The 19,264-nt window shown below is 37.3% G+C and overlaps 1 protein-coding gene across 1 annotated transcript; it reads right to left on the minus strand.

Moving 5' to 3' along the window:
- Window positions 1–12,537: 12,537 nt before the first annotated feature.
- On the minus strand, window positions 12,538–18,053 carry RAB5IF (RAB5 interacting factor). The gene is made up of 4 exons (XM_053693185.1): window positions 17,784–18,053; window positions 15,998–16,101; window positions 15,013–15,142; window positions 12,538–13,350 (listed from the first exon to the last, which is right to left on the minus strand). The coding sequence occupies exons 1-4, from the start codon at window positions 17,892–17,894 to the stop codon at window positions 13,309–13,311; spliced, it is 387 nt and encodes a 128-aa protein (XP_053549160.1). The 5' UTR covers window positions 17,895–18,053; the 3' UTR covers window positions 12,538–13,308.
- Window positions 18,054–19,264: the final 1,211 nt, after the last annotated feature.

The following is a 19,264-nucleotide window of genomic DNA, read 5'->3' on the forward strand; positions in this document are numbered from 1 at the left end:
ATAAATACACCCCTCACTACACTCACAATTCAGTTTTACAAACTTTGCCTCCTATGGAGGTGGTGAAGTAAGTTTGTGCTAGATTCTACGTTGATATGCGCTTCTCAGCATTTTGAAGCCTGATTCCTCTCAGAGTACAGTGAATGTCAGAGTCAGAGGGATGTGAAGGGAGTATCGCCTATTGAATGCAATGGTTTTCCTCACAGGAGATCTATTTCATAGGTTCTCTGTTATCGGTCATAGAGATTCATCTCCTACCTCCCTTTTCAGATTGACGATATACTCTCATATTCCATTACCTCTACTGATAACCGTTTCAGTACTGGTTTGGCTATCTGCTATATGTGGATGGGTGTCTTTTGGTAAGTATGTTTTCATTACTTAAGACACTATCAGCTATGGTTTGGCACTTTATGTATTTATATAAAGTTCTTAATATATGTATTGTACTTATATTTGCCATGATTCAGTTTTTCAGTATATTTCCTTTTGCAGACTGTCAGTTTCATATCTGGAAAATGCATTTCTAGGAAAATGTATTTCTTACCTGGGGTTTAGTCTCTTTTTTTCAAATTGACTGTCTTTTAAATTTGCAGGCAGAATTAGGCTCGCAAGGGCGCAAAATGCCAAAAGTTTTTTTGGCGCGAAATTACGTTCGTTGATGCAAATTCGCCATTTCCGGCGTCTTAGTTGACGCTGAGTCTTTCACAAGGTTGTGACATCTGTGGCGCGAGTGTGTCATTTCCGGACGTTATTGGCGCCAAATTTTTTTTCTGTTTGTGTGTGTCATACTTGGCGCCAAATATTTTCATTTTTTAAGGCTACATTCCTATATGCCTCTTGCCTTTTTCTCTATTAGAGGGATATGCTGTTTGCATTTTTTCCCATTCCTGAAACTGCCATATTTTTTCTCTACATTTGTCTCAATCTGATCCTGTCTCAGAAATCACTGTTGGAATCCTGCTGCCTGATAACAGTTCTACGAAAGCTAAGTGCATTTGTTCTAAATTTGTGGAGGTTATTTCTCCAGCTGTGGTTTGTAATAGTTGTCATGATAAACTTTTACATGCAGAGAATGTATCCATCAGTAGTAGTTCATTAACTGTTGCTGTTCCTTCAACATCTAATGCACAAGCTAATCAGAAGGCTTTGTCTGCCATCCCGCCTTCTAATAAACGTAAAAGGTCTTTGAAATTTTATCAACTTTATGAGAAGTTTTAAAATGACCGGCAACATGCTTAATTATCCTGCTCTGATGAGGAGCTATCTGGTTCAGAAGATCCTACCTCAGATATTGACACTGACAAATTTTCTTATTTAATTAAAATGGAGTATATTCGTTCTTTGTTTAAAGAAGTTTTGATTACATTGGATATGGAGGAAACTAGTCCTCTTGATATTAAAACTAGTAAACGTTTAAATTCTGTTTCTAAACCTCCTGTGGTTACTCCAGAGGTTTTTCCAGTTCCTGATGCGATTTCTGATATGATTTCTAAGGAATGGAATAGGCCTGGTACTTCTTTTATTCCTTCTTCAAGATTTAAAAAAAATTGTATCCTTTACCAGCAGTTATTTTAGAGTTTTGGGAAAAGATCCCCAAAGTTGATGGGGCTCTCTCTACTCTTGCTAAACGTACTACTATTCCTACGGAAGATAGTATTTCTTATATCAAAATTGATGTTAAGTCTATGGCCCCAATTTATCAAAGGTCTTGCGGACCTGATCCGACACTGAGGATCAGGTCCGCAAGACCTTGCTAAATGCAGAGAGCAATGCACAAGAGCTGCTGGTGCAACGCTGCCCCCCCCCTGTTGACTCGCGGCCAATCGGCTGCCTGCAGGGAGGTGTCAATCAATCCAAACGTATACGATCGGGTTGATTTCCAACGATCCCTGTCCGCCTGCTCAGAGCAGGCGGACAGGGTTATGAAGCAGCGGTCTTTAGACCGCTGCTTCATAAGTTGTGTTTCTGGCAAGTCTGAAGACTCGCCAGAAACACGGCCCTTCAAGCTCCGTACGGAGCTTGATAAATGGGCCTGTATGTATTTAGCTATTTAAGGTAGAAGAGCTTTGTGGCTTAAATCTTGGAATGCTGACATGACTTCTAAGTCCAGATTGCTATCTCTTTCTTTCCAAGGTAATAAGTTATTTGGTTCTCAGTTGGATTCAATAATTTCAACTGTCACTGGGGGGGAAGGGAGTTTTTTTGCCTCAGGATAAAATACCTAAGGGTAAATCTAAAGCTTCTAACCGTTTTTGTTCCTTTTAACAAAATAAGGAACAGAAATATAATCCTTCCCCCAAGGAATATGTTTCCAATTGGAAGCCTTCCTCAAATTGGAATAAATCCAAGCCATTTAAGAGATCAAAGCCAGCCCCAAAGTCTGCATGAAGGTGCGGCCCTCATTCCAGCTCAGCTGGTAGGGGGCAGATTAAGATTTTTCACAGCTGTTTGGACCAATTTGGTTCAAAATCAATGGATTCAGAGTATTGTCTCTCAGGGGTACAGAATAGGATTAAGAGTAAGACCGCCTGTGAAAAGATTTTTTTCTCTCACAAATTCCAGTAAACCCAGTTAAGGCTCAGGCTTTCCTGAAGTGTGTTTCAGACCTGGAGTTATCAGGGGTAATCATGCGAGTTCCGTTTCAGGAACAGGGTCTGGGGTTTTATTCAAATCTATTCATTGTCCCAAAGAAAGAAAATTCATTCAGACCAGTTCTGGATCTGAAAATTTTGAATCGTTATGTAAGAGTACCAACTTTCAAGATGGTGACTATAAGGACTATTCTGCCTTTTGTTCAGCAAGGGCATTATATGTCCACAATATACTTACAGGATGCATATCTTCATATTCCGATTCATCCAGATCATTATCAGTTTTTCTTTTCTACAGGGAGTGCAGAATTATTAGGCAAGTTGTATTTTTGAGGATTAATTTTATTATTGAACAACAACCATGTTCTCAATGAACCCAAAAAACTCATTAATATCAAAGCTGAATAGTTTTGGAAGTAGTTTTTAGTTTGTTTTTAGTTATAGCTATTTTAGGGGGATATCTGTGTGTGCAGGTGACTATTACTGTGCATAATTATTAGGCAACTTAACAAAAAACAAATATATACCCATTTCAATTATTTATTTTTACCAGTGAAACCAATATAACATCTCAACATTCACAAATATACATTTCTGACATTCAAAAACAAAACAAAAACAAATCAGTGACCAATATAGCCACCTTTCTTTGCAAGGACACTCAAAAGCCTGCCATCCATGGATTCTGTCAGTGTTTTGATCTGTTCACCATCAACATTGCGTGCAGCAGCAACCACAGCCTCCCAGACACTGTTCAGAGAGGTGTACTGTTTTCCCTCCTTGTAAATCTCACATTTGATGATGGACCACAGGTCCTCAATGGGGTTCAGATCAGGTGAACAAGGAGGCCATGTCATTAGATTTTCTTCTTTTATACCCTTTCTTGCCAGCCACGCTGTGGAGTACTTGGACGCGTGTGATGGAGCATTGTCCTGCATGAAAATCATGTTTTTCTTGAAGGATGCAGACTTCTTCCTGTACCACTGCTTGAAGAAGGTGTCTTCCAGAAACTGGCAGTAGGACTGGGAGTTGAGCTTGACTCCATCCTCAACCCGAAAAGGCCCCACAAGCTCATCTTTGATGATACCAGCCCAAACCAGTACTCCACCTCCACCTTGCTGGTGTCTGAGTCGGACTGGAGCTCTCTGCCCTTTACCAATCCAGCCACGGGCCCATCCATCTGGCCCATCAAGACTCACTCTCATTTCATCAGTCCATAAAACCTTAGAAAAATCAGTCTTGAGATATTTCTTGGCCCAGTCTTAACGTTTCAGCTTGTGTGTCTTGTTCAGTGGTGGTCGTCTTTCAGCCTTTCTTACCTTGGCCATGTCTCTGAGTATTGCACACCTTGTGCTTTTGGGCACTCCAGTGATGTTGCAGCTCTGAAATATGGCCAAACTGGTGGCAAGTGGCATCTTGGCAGCTGCACGCTTGACTTTTCTCAGTTCATGGGCAGTTATTTTGCACCTTGGTTTTTCCACACGCTTCTTGCGACCCTGTTGACTATTTTGAATGAAACGCTTGATTGTTCGATGATCACGCTTCAGAAGCTTTGCAATTTTAAGAGTGCTGCATCCCTCTGCAAGATATCTCACTATTTTTGACTTTTCTGAGCCTGTCAAGTTCTTCTTTTGACCCATTTTGCCAAAGGAAAGGAAGTTGCCTAATAATTATGCACACCTGATATAGGGTGTTGATGTCATTAGACCACACCCCTTCTAATTACAGAGATGCACATCACCTAATATGCTTAATTGGTAGTAGGCTTTCGAGCCTATACAGCTTGGAGTAAGACAACATGCATAAAGAGGATGATGTGGTCAAAATACTCATTTTCCTAATAATTCTGCACTCCCTGTAGACAAGCATTACCAATTTGTCGCTCTTCCTTTTGGCCTAGTGACAGCTCCAAGAATCTTTTCAAAGGTTCTCGGTGCCCTACTCTCTGTAATCAGAGAACGGGGTATTGCGGCGTTTCCTTATTTGGACGCTATCTTAGTACTAGCTCAGTCTTTACATTCTGCAGAATCTCACACGAATCAACTAGTGTTGTTTCTTCAAAGACATGGTTGGAGGATCAATTTACCGAAAAGTTCCTTGATTCCTCAGACAAGGGTCACCTTTTTAGGTTTCCAGATAGATTCAGTGTCCATGACATTAAAATTGGTTTCAACTTGTCGAAACCTTTAGTCTCAATTATTCCCTTCAGTAGCTATGTGCATGGAAGTTTTAGGTCTCATGACTGCAACATTGGACGCGATCCCCTTTGCTCGTTTTCATATGAGACCTCTCCAGCTTTGTATGCTGAATCAAAAGGTGCATGGATTATACAAGGATATCAAAATTAATATCCTTAAATCCCAATGTTCGATTATCTCTGACTTGGTGGTTAGATCACCATCGTATAGTTCTAGGGGCCTCTTTGGTTCGTACAACCTGGACTGTGATCACAACAGATGCGAGTCTTCAGGTTGGGGAGCTGTTTGGGGATCCCAATGTTCAATTATCTCTGACTTGGTGGTTAGATCACCATCGTATAGTTCTAGGGGCCTCTTTGGTTCGTACAACCTGGACTGTGATCACAACAGATGCGAGTCTTCAGGTTGGGGAGCTGTTTGGGGATCCCAATGTTCAATTATCTCTGACTTGGTGGTTAGATCACCATCGTATAGTTCTAGGGGCCTCTTTGGTTCGAACAACCTGGACTGTGATCACAACAGATGCGAGTCTTCAGGTTGGGGAGCTGTGTTGGGGATCTCTGACAGTACAAGGGGTTTGGAAATCTCAAGAGGCAAGATTACCAATCAATATTTTGGAACTCCATGCAATTTTCAGGGCTCTACAGGCTTGGTCTCTGTGGAAGAGAGAAACGTTCATTTGCTTTCAGACAGACAATATCACAGCTGTGGCATATGTCAATCATCACAGTCCCCTAGCTATGAAATAAGTATCTCTAATACTTTCTTGGGGGAATCCAGCTCTTGTCTAATTTCTGCGGTACATATCCCATGTGTAGACAATTGGGAAGCGGATTATCTCAGCCGTCAGACTTTACATCCGGGGGAGTGGTCCCTCCATCCAGATGTGTTTTCTCATATTGTTCAGATGTGGGGTCTTCCAAAAATAGATCTGATAGCTTCTCATCTAAACAAGAAACTTCCCAGGTACCTGTCCAGGTCCAGAGATCTTCAGGCGGAAGCAGTGGATGCGTTGACACTTCCTTGGTGCTACCAACCTGCTTATATTGTCCCGCCTCTAGTTCTTCTTCCAAGAGTGATCTCCAAAATCAACATGGAACACTTGTTTGTATTGCTGGTAGCTCCAGCATGGCCTCACAGGTTTTGGTATGCAGATCTTGTTTGGATGTTCAGTTGCCAACCTTGGCCTCTTCCATTAAGGCCAGACCTTCTGTCTCAAGGTCCGTTTTTCCATCAGGATCTCAAATCATTAAATTTGAAGGTATGGAAATTGAACGCTTAGTGCTTAGTCATAGAGGTTTCTCTGACTCAGTGATTAATACTATGTTACAGGCTCGTAAATCTGTTTCTAGAAAGATTTATTATCGAGTTTGGAAGACTTATATTTCATGGTGTTCTCATAAATTCGCTTGGCATTCTTTTCAGAATTCCTAGAATTTTACAGTTTCTTCAAAATGGTTTGGATAAGGGTTTGTCTGCAAGTTCCTTGAAGGGACAAATCTCTGCTCGTTCTGTCTTATTTAACAGAAAGATTGCTAAGCTTCCTGATATTCACTATTTCGTACAGGCTTTGGTTCTTATCAAGCCTGTCATTTAATCAAGCTCTCCTCCTTGGAGTCTTAATTTGGTTTTGAAGGCTTTACAGGCTCCTCCATTTGAGCCTATGCATTCTTTGGACATTAACTAACTTTCTTGGAAAGTGTTGTTCCTTTTGGCCATCTCTTCTGCTAGAAGAGTTTCTGAATTATCTGCTGTTTCTTGTGAATCTCCTTTTCTGATTTTTCATCAGGATAAGGCGGTTGTGCGGACTTCATTTAAATTCTTACCTAAGGTTGTGAATTCTAATAACATTAATAGAGAAATTGTTGTCCCTTCCTTGTGTCCTAATCCTAAGAATTCTTTGGATGTGGTAAGAGCTTTGAAATATTATGTTGAAGCTACTAAAGATTTCAGGAAGACTTCTAGTCTATTTGGTAACTTTTCTGGTTCTAGGAAAGGTCAGAAGGCTTCTGCCGTTTCCTTGGCTTCGTGGTTCAAGCCCCGCCTCAGAGAATTACAGCTCATTCTACTAGTTCAGTCTCCACTTTGTGGGCTTTTAAGAATGAAGCTTCAGTTGATCAGATTTGCAAAGCAGCAACTTGGTCTTCTTTGCATACATTTACTAAATTCTACCATTTTGATGTATTCGCTTCTTCGGAAGCAGTTTTTGGTAGAAAAGTTATTCAGGCAGCTGTTCCAGTTTGATTCTTCTGCTTATGTTCTAAGATTTTTTTTCTTTTCATTTCCTGAGAATTAACTTATATTTTGGGTTGTGGATTATTTTTTTCAGCGAAAAATGGCTGCTTTTATTTTTATCCCTCCCTTTATCGTGACTCTTGCGTGGAGTTCCACATCTTGGGTATTGCTATGCCATACGTCACTAGCTCATGGACTCTTGCCAATTACGTGAAAGAAAACCTAATTTATGTAAGAATTTACCTGATAAATTCATTTCTTTCATATTGGCAAGAGTCCATGAGGTCCACCCTTTTTGGAGTGGTTATGATTTTTTTTGTATAAAGCACAATAATTTCCAAATTCCTTTGTTGATGCTTTTTACTCCTTTCTTTATCACCCCACTTCTTGGCTATTCGTTAAACTGAATTGTGGGTGTGGTGAGGGGTGTATTTATAGGCATTTTGAGGTTTGGGAAACTTTGCCCCTCCTGGTAGTAGGAATGTATATCGCATACGTCACTAGCTTATGGACTCTTGCCAATATGAAAGAAATGAATTTATCAGGTAAGCTCTTACATAAAGTATGTTTTAAATATACGTTTGTTAAAATCTTGAACACCCTGTATTCATAGCATATTTGGCAGCCATCAAAATGATGTCAGGAAACATTAAAGACAGTTTTTAAAACTTAAAAATAAATATATATGCCTATGTTGTCCTCAAACTAAATCTGTTTAGAGTATTTTAAAGATAATAAAATGAAATTAAGATGGTTGTACATGGGTTTAGCACAAGCAAACCTCTATTGAGTATACTTTACAAAGAGAATATGCTTGATAACATACTTTACCTGTGCCTGTGATGGACCAGTGATGACAAACTGAGAAATAGATGACAAAACTATATAAAAAATGTCTGGAGATAGTAAATCATGCTACTTTACTGAAGGCCTTAGATTCAAATATTTTCTTTTTAAATTGTCGTAGAGGAGCTCCGATTGAAATATCTCAAATTTACAAAAATATTCACAGCTCATTCTAGATACATTTTTAGATAAAGTAAAAGTGTAATAAAGATATTTTGAATGTTTTTGCTTGTGAACACATTCAATCTGTGTCTAAGTTGAACAAGGTCTGTATGTGATGTCATTCTCAAATGTAGAACGTCTGACCAACTTATCAAGACTTTGGATAGCAAGGATGCACTCAGTTTCCTGTGCTATGTTAAAGGGACACTGAACCCATTTTTTTTCTTTTGCGATTCAGATAGAGGATGCAATTTTAAGCAACTTTCTAATTTACTCCTATTATCAAATTTTCTTCATTCTCTTGGTATCTTTATTTGAAAAGCAATAATGTACGTTTAGATGCCTGCCCATTTTTGGTAAACAACCTGGGCTGTTCATACTGATTGGTGGATAAATTCACCCACCAATGAACAAGTGCTGTCTAGCTTAGATGTTTTCATTTTCAAATAAAGATAAAATTGATTATAGGAGTAAATTAGAAAGTTGCTTAAAATTGCATGCTCAATCTGAATCACAAAAGAAAAAAAATTGGGTTCAGCGTCCCTTTAACTCTGAGTGCTAACGACGGCTCTGAGCCGTCAGAGTTTCTCACTCTGGTGCTAATGACGGCTCAGAGCCATCATGAGCACTCTCCCACCTCGAGGGAGATCTGAGGGCTCCTAACCGCTCCTACCCCGGCGATGCACGGAGACGTCACGCGCAATGACGTGATGACGTCACCAAGCAAATTTATTTATACTTAATATTAAATATAGGAGGAGGGGGCATGCTGCTTAGAAGCCTGTATCTCAGGCATCTAAGCAGCTGCAGGCCCCCAAGACACACTGTTGGAAAGGTAATCGCTTAACCTTTCAAATAGTGTAAGTCTTGGGGATCTGTAAAAAAAAATAAAAAAAAAAATAAATTTTTTTTTAATAAATTTTATTTTAAAAAAAGCCATAGAAAATATTAGCACCCATGTGAGAAAGTGCTTAGCACGCAAAGGGTTAAATTCTTTAGGTTCAAATTACATTCTAGGTAGTTATTTAGTTTTGTAATCCTGTATAAACAAACAAAAAACCCCCCCAAAACTTAACCCCTTCCTTCCGGTACTAATTTGTTACATCGAAGCAAAGTTCTGATGTAAGCAAATTAGTAACAAATTTAAATCACATGATCGTACATGTGATCGCGTGATTTCAATAATGGTATTGGGTTGGGGGGAGTGTCTATGATGCTAGGCACAACCTCCAGTCCACAATCCCAGTAAGGAAGCCGTGCTTCAGTACAGAATGGCTAGGATGTTCCATGCTGTCCTAACAGAGCTAAAGCCCAGCGCAGTTAGGACGGCATGGAACATCCTAGTGGCGTTACAGCGACATTCTGGTCAAAATTTAAATGCACATAGATGGATTACATATTTAAATAGAAACATATTTGCAATATACATGTATTGGCAAAAATGCTTCTAGTAAGTTATAAATGCTTTAGTGTTAACATTTTTCTCTGCCCGTGCATGTGAAGCATAGCTAGATATTCTCAGTGCACCAACATTTTAAATAATGCAGCTGCTCAGAGGGCTTTATCATGTCAGCAATTAACAAATTTGAGTCATTAACAGATGGTACGAGCACCTTAGGCTGTTTGAGCAAGAGTTGTGCTTAAAATGCTGATGCACGGTGCATACTTAAATACACTTTTGAAACAGCTATAGCTTTTAGCAGACGCACTTTTGCTAATGTATTTTGCAAAAATGCATCTATTCAAAACTGAAATGCATCCATGTGTATTACAATTTTGGCTGGAATGCCCCTTTAAAGCAGGGGGTCGCCAGCCTTTCTGACTTCAGGGACCACTAAACTCACAATTTTGAATCCCGTGGACCACTAACATGATTTTTTTTTTTTTTTTTAAAAAGGTACAAACCTCTATAATGTGTGTGTGTAATATATATATATATATATATATATATATATATATATATATATATATATATATACACACACACACACATGTACTGTACATAACTGGTATAACCATAGCTAAGTTTACATAATGTATATATTTACACATTTTTAAGAGTAATTTTTTGGAATTAACTAACTGAATGACAGAACTGAGAGAATACTTCCAAATGACAGATGAAGGGTGAGTGCCAACTTCTGAGCTGGAAACAGAGACAGAAATTGGGAAAAAAATAATTATGTTTAAAAAGGACCACAAGACTTTAAGTTACCTCCCCAGTTAGGAATTATTCAAAACTACTTCTGGTCATGGACAGAGATTGGAGTCATAAATTAAGTTTGTATCAGAAAGCTCTCAATATGGATGTGAGCTAACCACGACTGATGTTACTGGCAATTACTATAATACTGGTGGGATATGGCTGATCTGCTGGATGGCAATTACTGGAATTCAGGTGGAATGGCTTTGTGCGCAGGAAACTTATTAAAATGAAAAATATTTAATTTAAAAAAAAAAAAAAAAGAGAGGAGGAAGACAAACACTGATGTAAATTAATCTGAATGAATTAGGAAAACTACTACAAAGAGACAGATAAAGGGAAGAAAATAAATGAAATGAGAGATTTTTTTTTTATTTTTTAAGACCTTTTTTATATATACTTTAATTCCACTCTTTGAAGCTAACCTCTGCTGGCTTTAGAATGAAAGCATCTTTCTCTGAGCAGTGCGCCAGGCGGAGTTAAAAATACAATCTAGCTACGCAAGTTGCCCAGTACTACGCAACATGCATAGGGAGATTGTAATTTAACTCCTCTGTCGGTTTTCACTGATGTCCAGCCAGGCACTGTAGGGAGTTGCTGAGCGACGGGGGTGACACCATCAGAGATTAATTCCCACTTGATGGTGTCAAGGACCACCAACATCTTCTCATGGACCACTAGTTGGCAACCACTGCCTGCTTTAAAGGGCTCAATGTCTGTGTGTGTTAATACATTATATATATATATATATATATACACATATATATATATATATATATATACATACACACATTTCAAGCAACCTTAAACATTTGACTGAAATGAAACTGGACTAAACAATTAAGCTGGAAAACACTGATGTACATTTTAGTTATTCACAGGATATGGTGGATTAACACTGGTTCCAGATCTCAGAGTAAAGGCGACAGGCTAGAGTGGCAACCAGCTGATATCCAGAGAGGTTGAGTACCCCTAGTTTAAAGAGGAGAAATCCCTTTATGCACAGGGGAGCAATATCTTAACTATCCAGGTTGTTGCTTGCAGCAATGCAGACACTTTTATATCCCTAATAAAAAAATCAATATAAATAACTAGAACATTTAAAGAAACAGTAAACACCACTAATCACATTGTTTTGCAGTCTTCCAATAGATTAACAACAGAGTCTGGACTATATTAGAACAGATTAACCTCTTTTAGTGCTGCAATTGCTTTTCAAAGATCAATCTCCAACTACCACTTTCCTTATCTGGAGGATTCAATCCAGACTTCAGTCTGGAGATTATAGGATTTCCCACTGTTACTGTTTTGACAAAATCTCCATTGTTTGCTTCAGAAGAAACCTTAAACTGCAAATTAGGAAGAGATATGCAACAAGGTTAGGATTGCGAAGCCTGCCGTGTTCTTCATATAGTTTTCAGGGCTGGAAAATAAACAGACTTAAAGGAACATGAAACCCAACATTTTTCTTTCATGATTCAGATAGAGAATACAATTTTAGACAAACTTTCCAATTTAATTCTATTATTTAATTTGCTTCCTCCTCTTGTTATCATTTGCTGAAAGGTTTATCTAGGCAATCTCAGAAGAAGCAGAGAACCTATATATATCAATTGTGATTGTCTCACCCATGTGTTCAGTTAGAAACCATTAGTGCATTGCTGCTTCTTCAACAAATGATACCAAGAGAATGAAACAAATTAGATAATAGGAGTACATTAGAAAATTGTTCAAAATTGTATTCTCTATCTGAATCCTAAAAGAAAATTTTGGGTTTCATGTCCCTTTAAAGAGAGATGGACTTTATATTTTTTTATTAAACTTTCATGATTCAGATAGAATATTCTATTTTAAGTCACTTTCCAATTTAATGCTATTACGATATGTGCTCCATTCTCTTGGTATCCTTTGTTGAACGAGCAACAATGCACTACTGGGAGCTATCTTAACACATTTGGTGAACCAATGACAAGAGGCATATATAAGCAGTCACTAATCAGCAGCTAGCTCCCAGTGGAGCATTGCAGCTCTTGAGTATAACAAGAGGATACCAAAGGACTGAAGCAAATTAGATACAAGTTGGAAAGTTGTTTGGAATTGTATGTTTTACAAGAAAAGGGAGTAAAATAAATAATGAAAGCATATTGCAAAGTTGATTTACTACATATAATTAATCATTTTATATTACAATTTCAAAGTGTTTACTGCACCTTTAAACTGAAAGGGTAAGCAGACAATATTGTATGTGATCTAGCTTCTCCATCACCGACGAAGTTGAACAAAATAAATAATAATAATGTTTGATAAATCAGAGCTTTAATCATAAAACACATTCACACTTGTTAAATACCAAGTTAGATGTAATACTGTAGAACTTGAAGTAAGATGTAGAATGGGTCAAAACTTTGAACCTTTTCTACCAGAGGTCTGCAACACATTATTATGCAAAACCCATATGGCAGCAAAGAGGGGAACAATTGTGTTGCAAAAAAAATAATTCATTTTAAAGACCTTCTGTGGCAATCAACTTTCATAAATCTGTTAAAGCTCTTGACAAAAGCCCTCTATATTCTGTGTTGCCCACATCAAATATGGTAATCAAGTCTAAAAAGTAGCTTTTTCCTTTCTGTTCACAGTGCTTCAGCCTAGGGTTTAGTTAGTGTTTTCATTGTTGATGATTATTCCCCTCTTGTTTTTGGCTGAAAGAAAGCGAGGAATGTAGAGGAAGACACTGATTAGAGCTGATCTCATTCCACGGAGATCTCAGCTGTTGATTTACTGGCTTCTCTAGCAAATTCATTTTTTTCAAAGCAAGGAAAAGGCTGAGACTTGCACAACGAAATTGTCCGCTTCATACTTATAATACAGTAATAATTTACATGGCTTCCATAAGTGGATTCTTCAAGCAAAATCCAGTTCTTTTCAGAGCTCAACTCTGTTTTAAAAATGCCACTCCTAAAATGTTCTTTATAGGCCTTGATTTGCTTTTTGTTTAAAAAAAAATAAATGATGATGAATTTTGGACATAAAAGGGGAACAGTTTTGGCAAAAAGGAGATTAAAAATCACCGTCAATCATAATGAATTGCTGTGTAGAAAATCACCCACACTACCTGCAGTAGAAAGAAAAAGACAGTTGTGAGAACCTTCCACGTTATTTAGCTCCATAAAGATTCTTAAGATGGTTAAATGATATTTTTATCATCCGATAGTAAATTTGTGTTCATCTAAACTGAAACTCCCATGCTTTCTAATACAGTTTCTCATTGAGCACAAAAATCAAGGATTTGAGAATTTCTACTGGAACACAATCAAACTGTGTGAATCACTGATTAACTATTTGTGCTGTGGCATGCTTATTCTCAAATGTAGGCTGTTATGAATGCCTGAAGGATAGTGTAATGAATCACTGCAGAAACCTAAAAAGATCATACACACCATTCGCTTTTTTACGCAGGTTCTGCAGTAAAAAGAAACTTATTGAAGAAAAGATGCACACGACACACTGAGACAAAGAGTACTTTGTTTCCATGATAGCACGTCATACAGACTGACCTTCAAAGTAAATTAGGCTCATTGTAACTAATCATAAAGCTTATATTTGTTGTTATTCTTCACCTTTAAAAGGACACTGAACCCAATTTTTTTCTCACGATTCAGATAGAGCATGCAATTTTAAGCAACTTTCTAATTTACTCCTATTATCAATTTTTATTTGTTCTCTTTGTATCTTTATTTGAAAAAGCAGGAATGTAAGCATATGAGCCGGACAATTTTTGGTTCAACACCCTGGATAGTGCTTGCTGATTGGTGGCTGCATTTAGCCACCAATCAGCAAGTGCTACCCAGGTGCAGAAAAAAAGATGGGACAGCTTGTAAACTTACATTCCTGCTTTTTTAAATAAAGATTCCAAGGGAAAGGAGTAAATTAGAAAGTTGCATGCTCTTTCTGAATCATGAAAGAAATTTTTTTGGTTCAGTATCCCTTTAAATCTAAATGTTTATTTCTGCCAGTATAACCAATTGCTGTATTTATTGTGTGCAACTCCATTAAAGGGGATATTCTAGTATAAAATAAAGTGCTCTATGTATTTTAAACAAATTCCATATTTTTGCAGTGTTTTTAATAACCTTCAAAAAGGTTAAACAAGTAATCAAAAGTGGCACTTATGGAAATTTAGATTCTGCTCCAGACAAAGATATGGCCAGTGACTGAAACATACTTATATATGCCTGCTTCTTATTTGCTCACCACAACTATAACTATGTATTTAAACCCTATGTAGGGGTTAAACACATAGCAATACTAAAAAAAACGGGGCACTTTCATTCATGAAAGTTTACATTGCATCGTATTTTGAAAAATACTTACCTTTATCTTCTGCAAAGCCGGAACGGCGAACCCCCGCCAGCTTCTTCCTGCTGTACTTACACAGCAATGACGAATCCGGCTTCCTCCAATCACGGCGTGGCCTCACAAGACGGACGCTCTGGGGGAAGCCGTGATTGGAGGAAGCCAGTTTCGTCATTTGTGACGTATGTACAGGAGGACCTGCAAGCGGGGGATCGCCGATCCGGCTTTGCAGAAGATAAAAAGGTAAGTATTTTTCAAAATACGCTGCAATGTAAACTTTCATAAATAAAAGTGCCCCTGTTTTTAATAGTATTTTTAAAAACGGGGCACGGATTCATGAAAGTTTACCTTAACTTTAAATATACAATTGTAAACATTGACAAAGATAAAAATAAAGAAAAGAGAATAGATTGATGACTACCAAAAAGAGTGCAAACGATGTCATAAATCCTTCTTTTGTAAGCTCCCAGGTTCCTCCATATTCTTCTTCATCTATCTGCTGGAAGCTGCTAAAATACAGGTACAGCACACCCGCATTTATCAGGCAAAAGCTACACAAGAGAGAATAGAAAAGGTTATGACAGCAAGTCATATCTGCACAAGGAAAAAAGAAATAAAATCAGCAATGTACACAGGCAAGCAGCTGGTAAAAGTTCATATTCAAAGCATCGGCAGGAATACCCGTTCACTTGTTTTCTCTCACCCCCAGGATGTTAATATATGTGGCTGCCTCATGTTTACATCGTTTTTCTACAGTTAATACTAAAACAATTACAAAAAGCTCCTTCACCTTTTCAAAAACGTAATACACTCCAACAGGTAAACATGGACAGTTCAGAACACATTAAAAGTTCATTTAATTTTGTGTTTTGCAATGTTTACACGCCAATATATTTAAAGGGACATTCAACTACAAAAATGGCATGTTGTAATTCATAATTTTTACGTTACTGATCCAAGCTACAATATGTGTTTAACCACCACACATAGTGAATGTACTTCATGGCGGTATCGGTAAGCACTGCAGGTGCCAAAAAGAAAACCGCTGGATATTTGCAGATGTGTGTAATTGTCACTCCTAATTGACTGACTGGTACTATACGTTTAACCCTTTGCAAGGGTGAAACACATGGTAAGCTATGATCAGTTTTTATCCTCCAAAAGGAGTTTAAAAATGCACTGTGCACAATTATTTGAGAGGAAAGGATTTGCAGATATAGGTTTAATAACATAAAAAAAAATAGATGGTGAGTTAACATTAGTAACCCCCTAGGATCCTTCCATTTATCAAGCCATGCTTTAACCTCATGGAAGATAGTACACATGACAATACAGTATATTGAAAACACAGTCAACAATAAAATGCTCAGCTAATAGAAGATAAAGCAAATTCTAAGAATACTCACATAGCTATACCCACAAATCCTTTCAGAGGAACGACACCCCAGATTACGCCCAAAATAATAGCCAAGATTTGCCGGATCCAATAGATAACATCAAGAAACTCGTCCTTTTAGACAGAAAAGATAAATTGAGAGGTCTTATGAAAAAGATATTAAAAATAAAGAGATAATTCAACTCAAAACTTAAAAAGGGACAATGTTCTGTGTTTTTTCTCCTCACCAAAGATTTATTTCATCTGCTGGAGTGTATTCAATTGTTTACAATTAGTTTGTCATTTGAAATAAGTGGTTTTGCCTGTTGTATCCCCACATATACTGAAAATGTCAGTACTTAAAAGGGACATTATACCCCAAAAAAATATTTAAAGATTCAGACACAGAATACAATTTTAAACAACATTCCAATTTACTTCTGTTATCTAATTTGCTTCATTCTTTAGCTATCCTTTGTTAAAGAAATAGCAATGGACATGGGTGAGCCAATCAAAAGAGGCATCTTTGTGCAGCAACCAATCAGCAGCAACTGAACATATCTAGATATGCTTTTCAGGAAAGAATATCAAGAGAATGAAGCAAATTAGATAATAGAAGTAAATTAGAAAGTGGTTTAAAATGGTATTCTCTATCTGAATCATGAAATAAAACATTTGGGTTAAATGTCCATTTAAGTACTGGTTTTAGTACAAATATGTAAACAAAAATTAGAAGAAAAAAAAAAAATCATGCTCCCATTGGCTGTATCCAGTGAGAAAAAAAAATGAGTATTTTATGTAAATCTATAAAGATCTGGTCTCATTTCCCATACATATTTTTTAAACTTTTGCAGCTGGTTTAACAAGGCATTTAAAGCATAATAAGGGGAAACCAATACACAAATTAAATGTGTAATTATGCATAGTGATACTTTTCAGTGTACTTTATTTTGCTTGCTTTTCCTGTAATTTAAATATGAAAACTGTTGTTTTTCTACTCAACCCTAAAGCTGAAGTGTATTTCATGGGATTCAGAATCCTGACCCTCCTGCATGATTGCTTCAATGTGCACGTGGTCATTCATATCTGTACCTAATTGGCCATACCAATTATGATAAGATAAACAGTCAAGAAGCTGATCAAGGTGTGTCCCTGGACTGCAAAATAATACAAATTGTGCTAACACTTATTTTTTTTCCAGTATACAGAGGTTTTCAATCCAGCAATTAATTTATGATGCATATTGTATGTCCCTTGATTTTTGTAAAAAAAAATGTTTTGCTCTAGTGATGGTCAGAAATTAATTCCCTGGCTATAAGTGTATTTATAGTGCAAGGGAGTAAAAAAAGAGCTATCATGCTGTGTTGCTGTAACCACAGCTGTTCCGAAGACTGACAAAAATGGTGTGTCAGCATCCCCATTTAAGGTAATCTCTAATCCATTCTAAGAAGCAGTCTGGGACTAGATGTATTACAAGACACCATGCTAATAATGTAGTAAAACACGTGTTGCTGTGATTCCATTAGTTTACTTTACCGTATTTGAGTAATTCAGCTTTTTTTTTTTTAATATTCCTTCTGTAGTCATTTTTGTTTGCTTTAAATGTGATACTCATATTTCTACACACTGACTTTATATAATGAATGATTATGTTTGTAAGAACAGGACTTTTTTAAGGGGTTATTACTTTAAATTCTTCCAGTTCTTACTGGATGAGTTGAATAACGCTGTGTGATATATATATATACATATACACACACAAATTGAGTTATAGTACAATAGTTATATTAAATGCATATACAGGTTGTGTTGTTCACCTTGTCTTCCCAGGACGAATCACTCCGCAGGGCCTTGGTCCACGGTGACAGTTTAGCTTTTACCCCTCCGTTAGACAAGGGCTGCTCCTCTTTCCGCTTCGCGCTGCTCATTCTCGGGGACTGACACTGGGGGGGAAGGTGGTGAGGGAGCCCCTGTACACTGTACCTGAGCCTGCAGACACCTCCTGAATTATCTAATGAACTGGAACTTCCCAAGCAGATTCTCAGCACACACAACTGGAGGAAGTGACGTAGTAATAGATGCGGAAGTATCGCGCAGTTAGTACACGTCAACCTCAAGAGAACTGTCGCAGAAAGGGGTTTGTAATCATAACGTCACCGGAATTTCGCTAATAATAGAATACATTTTCGACGTCATTTTGAATGGCCCAGTTAGCTATTAATTTTCAAATTTGTAATTGTGTTAATCACACAGTGGCGCAAGTTCTACAAATGGTACAATCAGCCACCATGTATAATGCTGCCCTCCCTAAATTTATTATAAAACCTTTTTAGTTTGAATCTATATTTACTGACAGAAACCATACAACATCCAAAAGGTTGTTTGGTAATGTATTAACACTTTAAAACAGCATTTCTCTTGGACTATAAAAAAAACAATATTAACTAAAAAGCGTATTATTTAAAGTAAATAAAATTAGAGTTCAGTAAAAATTTAATATGGCCCCTAATGCAGTTTCAGATTGTGTTTTCACTCTCTAAGCAGTATTGACACCTGGACAGAAAAATAAATAAAAGACAACCTAAATCTAAAGAAGAACCCTGGGAAGTGCTGAAAGAAGCCAGGTATAATATACCAAAAGATTCAGGACAGTCTCCCCAAAAGAGTTCAAGATGTGATTAGTATTTAGCTCACACTAAATACTGATGTTTGCCTGAAGAAGCCATTTTATTCTTATTGCACAGTACTCTATATACATACATTAGTACAAAAAAAACAAACTGATATCACAGACACTTCTCAAGCCTCACTTATGAGCCTATGTTCTCCTTCTGCTGCCAGATCTCTCTGAGTACAAATATCACACAGCACAAAAATGTATTTTTAGCAGTTACCCTTTTATTTGCAAATACTGATGCTTTGCAAGGTGATGTAATGGATAACTTTTTTTTTTATTAACAATCATCTATACTGAAACTGCCAGACAACATCAAAATGTGCAACACTTTTCCTTACACAAGGATTTATTAAGATGGCTGGTGTTATTTGATATATCTGCTTCAGATTAAGGTGAAGCAGGAAAAAAGTTTACTATGTCTAGTAAACTAATTTTATTTATGTATTTATTTTTTTTAATTCCCAGAGACACAAGTCTCTCAAAGTGTCCTAAAGCAGGTTCTGTGCTAAACCCCATCAATTATTGGTAATAAATAATTTAATGAACTATATATTGCCTCCTCTCTATTGCCCCTGTCTGTTGGAGTACCTCAAGGCTCTGTCCTGGGTCCTCTACTCTTCT

Source organism: Bombina bombina, chromosome 1 (genome assembly GCF_027579735.1).
Source record: "Bombina bombina isolate aBomBom1 chromosome 1, aBomBom1.pri, whole genome shotgun sequence".
In the NCBI taxonomy this organism is placed as follows: domain Eukaryota; kingdom Metazoa; phylum Chordata; class Amphibia; order Anura; family Bombinatoridae; genus Bombina; species Bombina bombina.

What these genes read in the sequence shown, in the direction of transcription:
- RAB5IF (XM_053693185.1), bottom strand. Translation starts at nt 17,894, where the DNA reads ATGAGCAGCGCGAAGCGGAAAGAGGAGCAGCCCTTGTCTAACGGAGGG. An exon ending in GGATTTGTGGGTATAGCTAT is followed by an intron (nt 15,143 to 15,997) that starts GTGAGTATTCTT and finishes TCTCTTGTGTAG; the next exon opens with CTTTTGCCTGATAAATGCGG. An exon ending in CATCGTTTGCACTCTTTTTG is followed by an intron (nt 13,351 to 15,012) that starts GTAGTCATCAAT and finishes TTTCTACTGCAG; the next exon opens with GTAGTGTGGGTGATTTTCTA.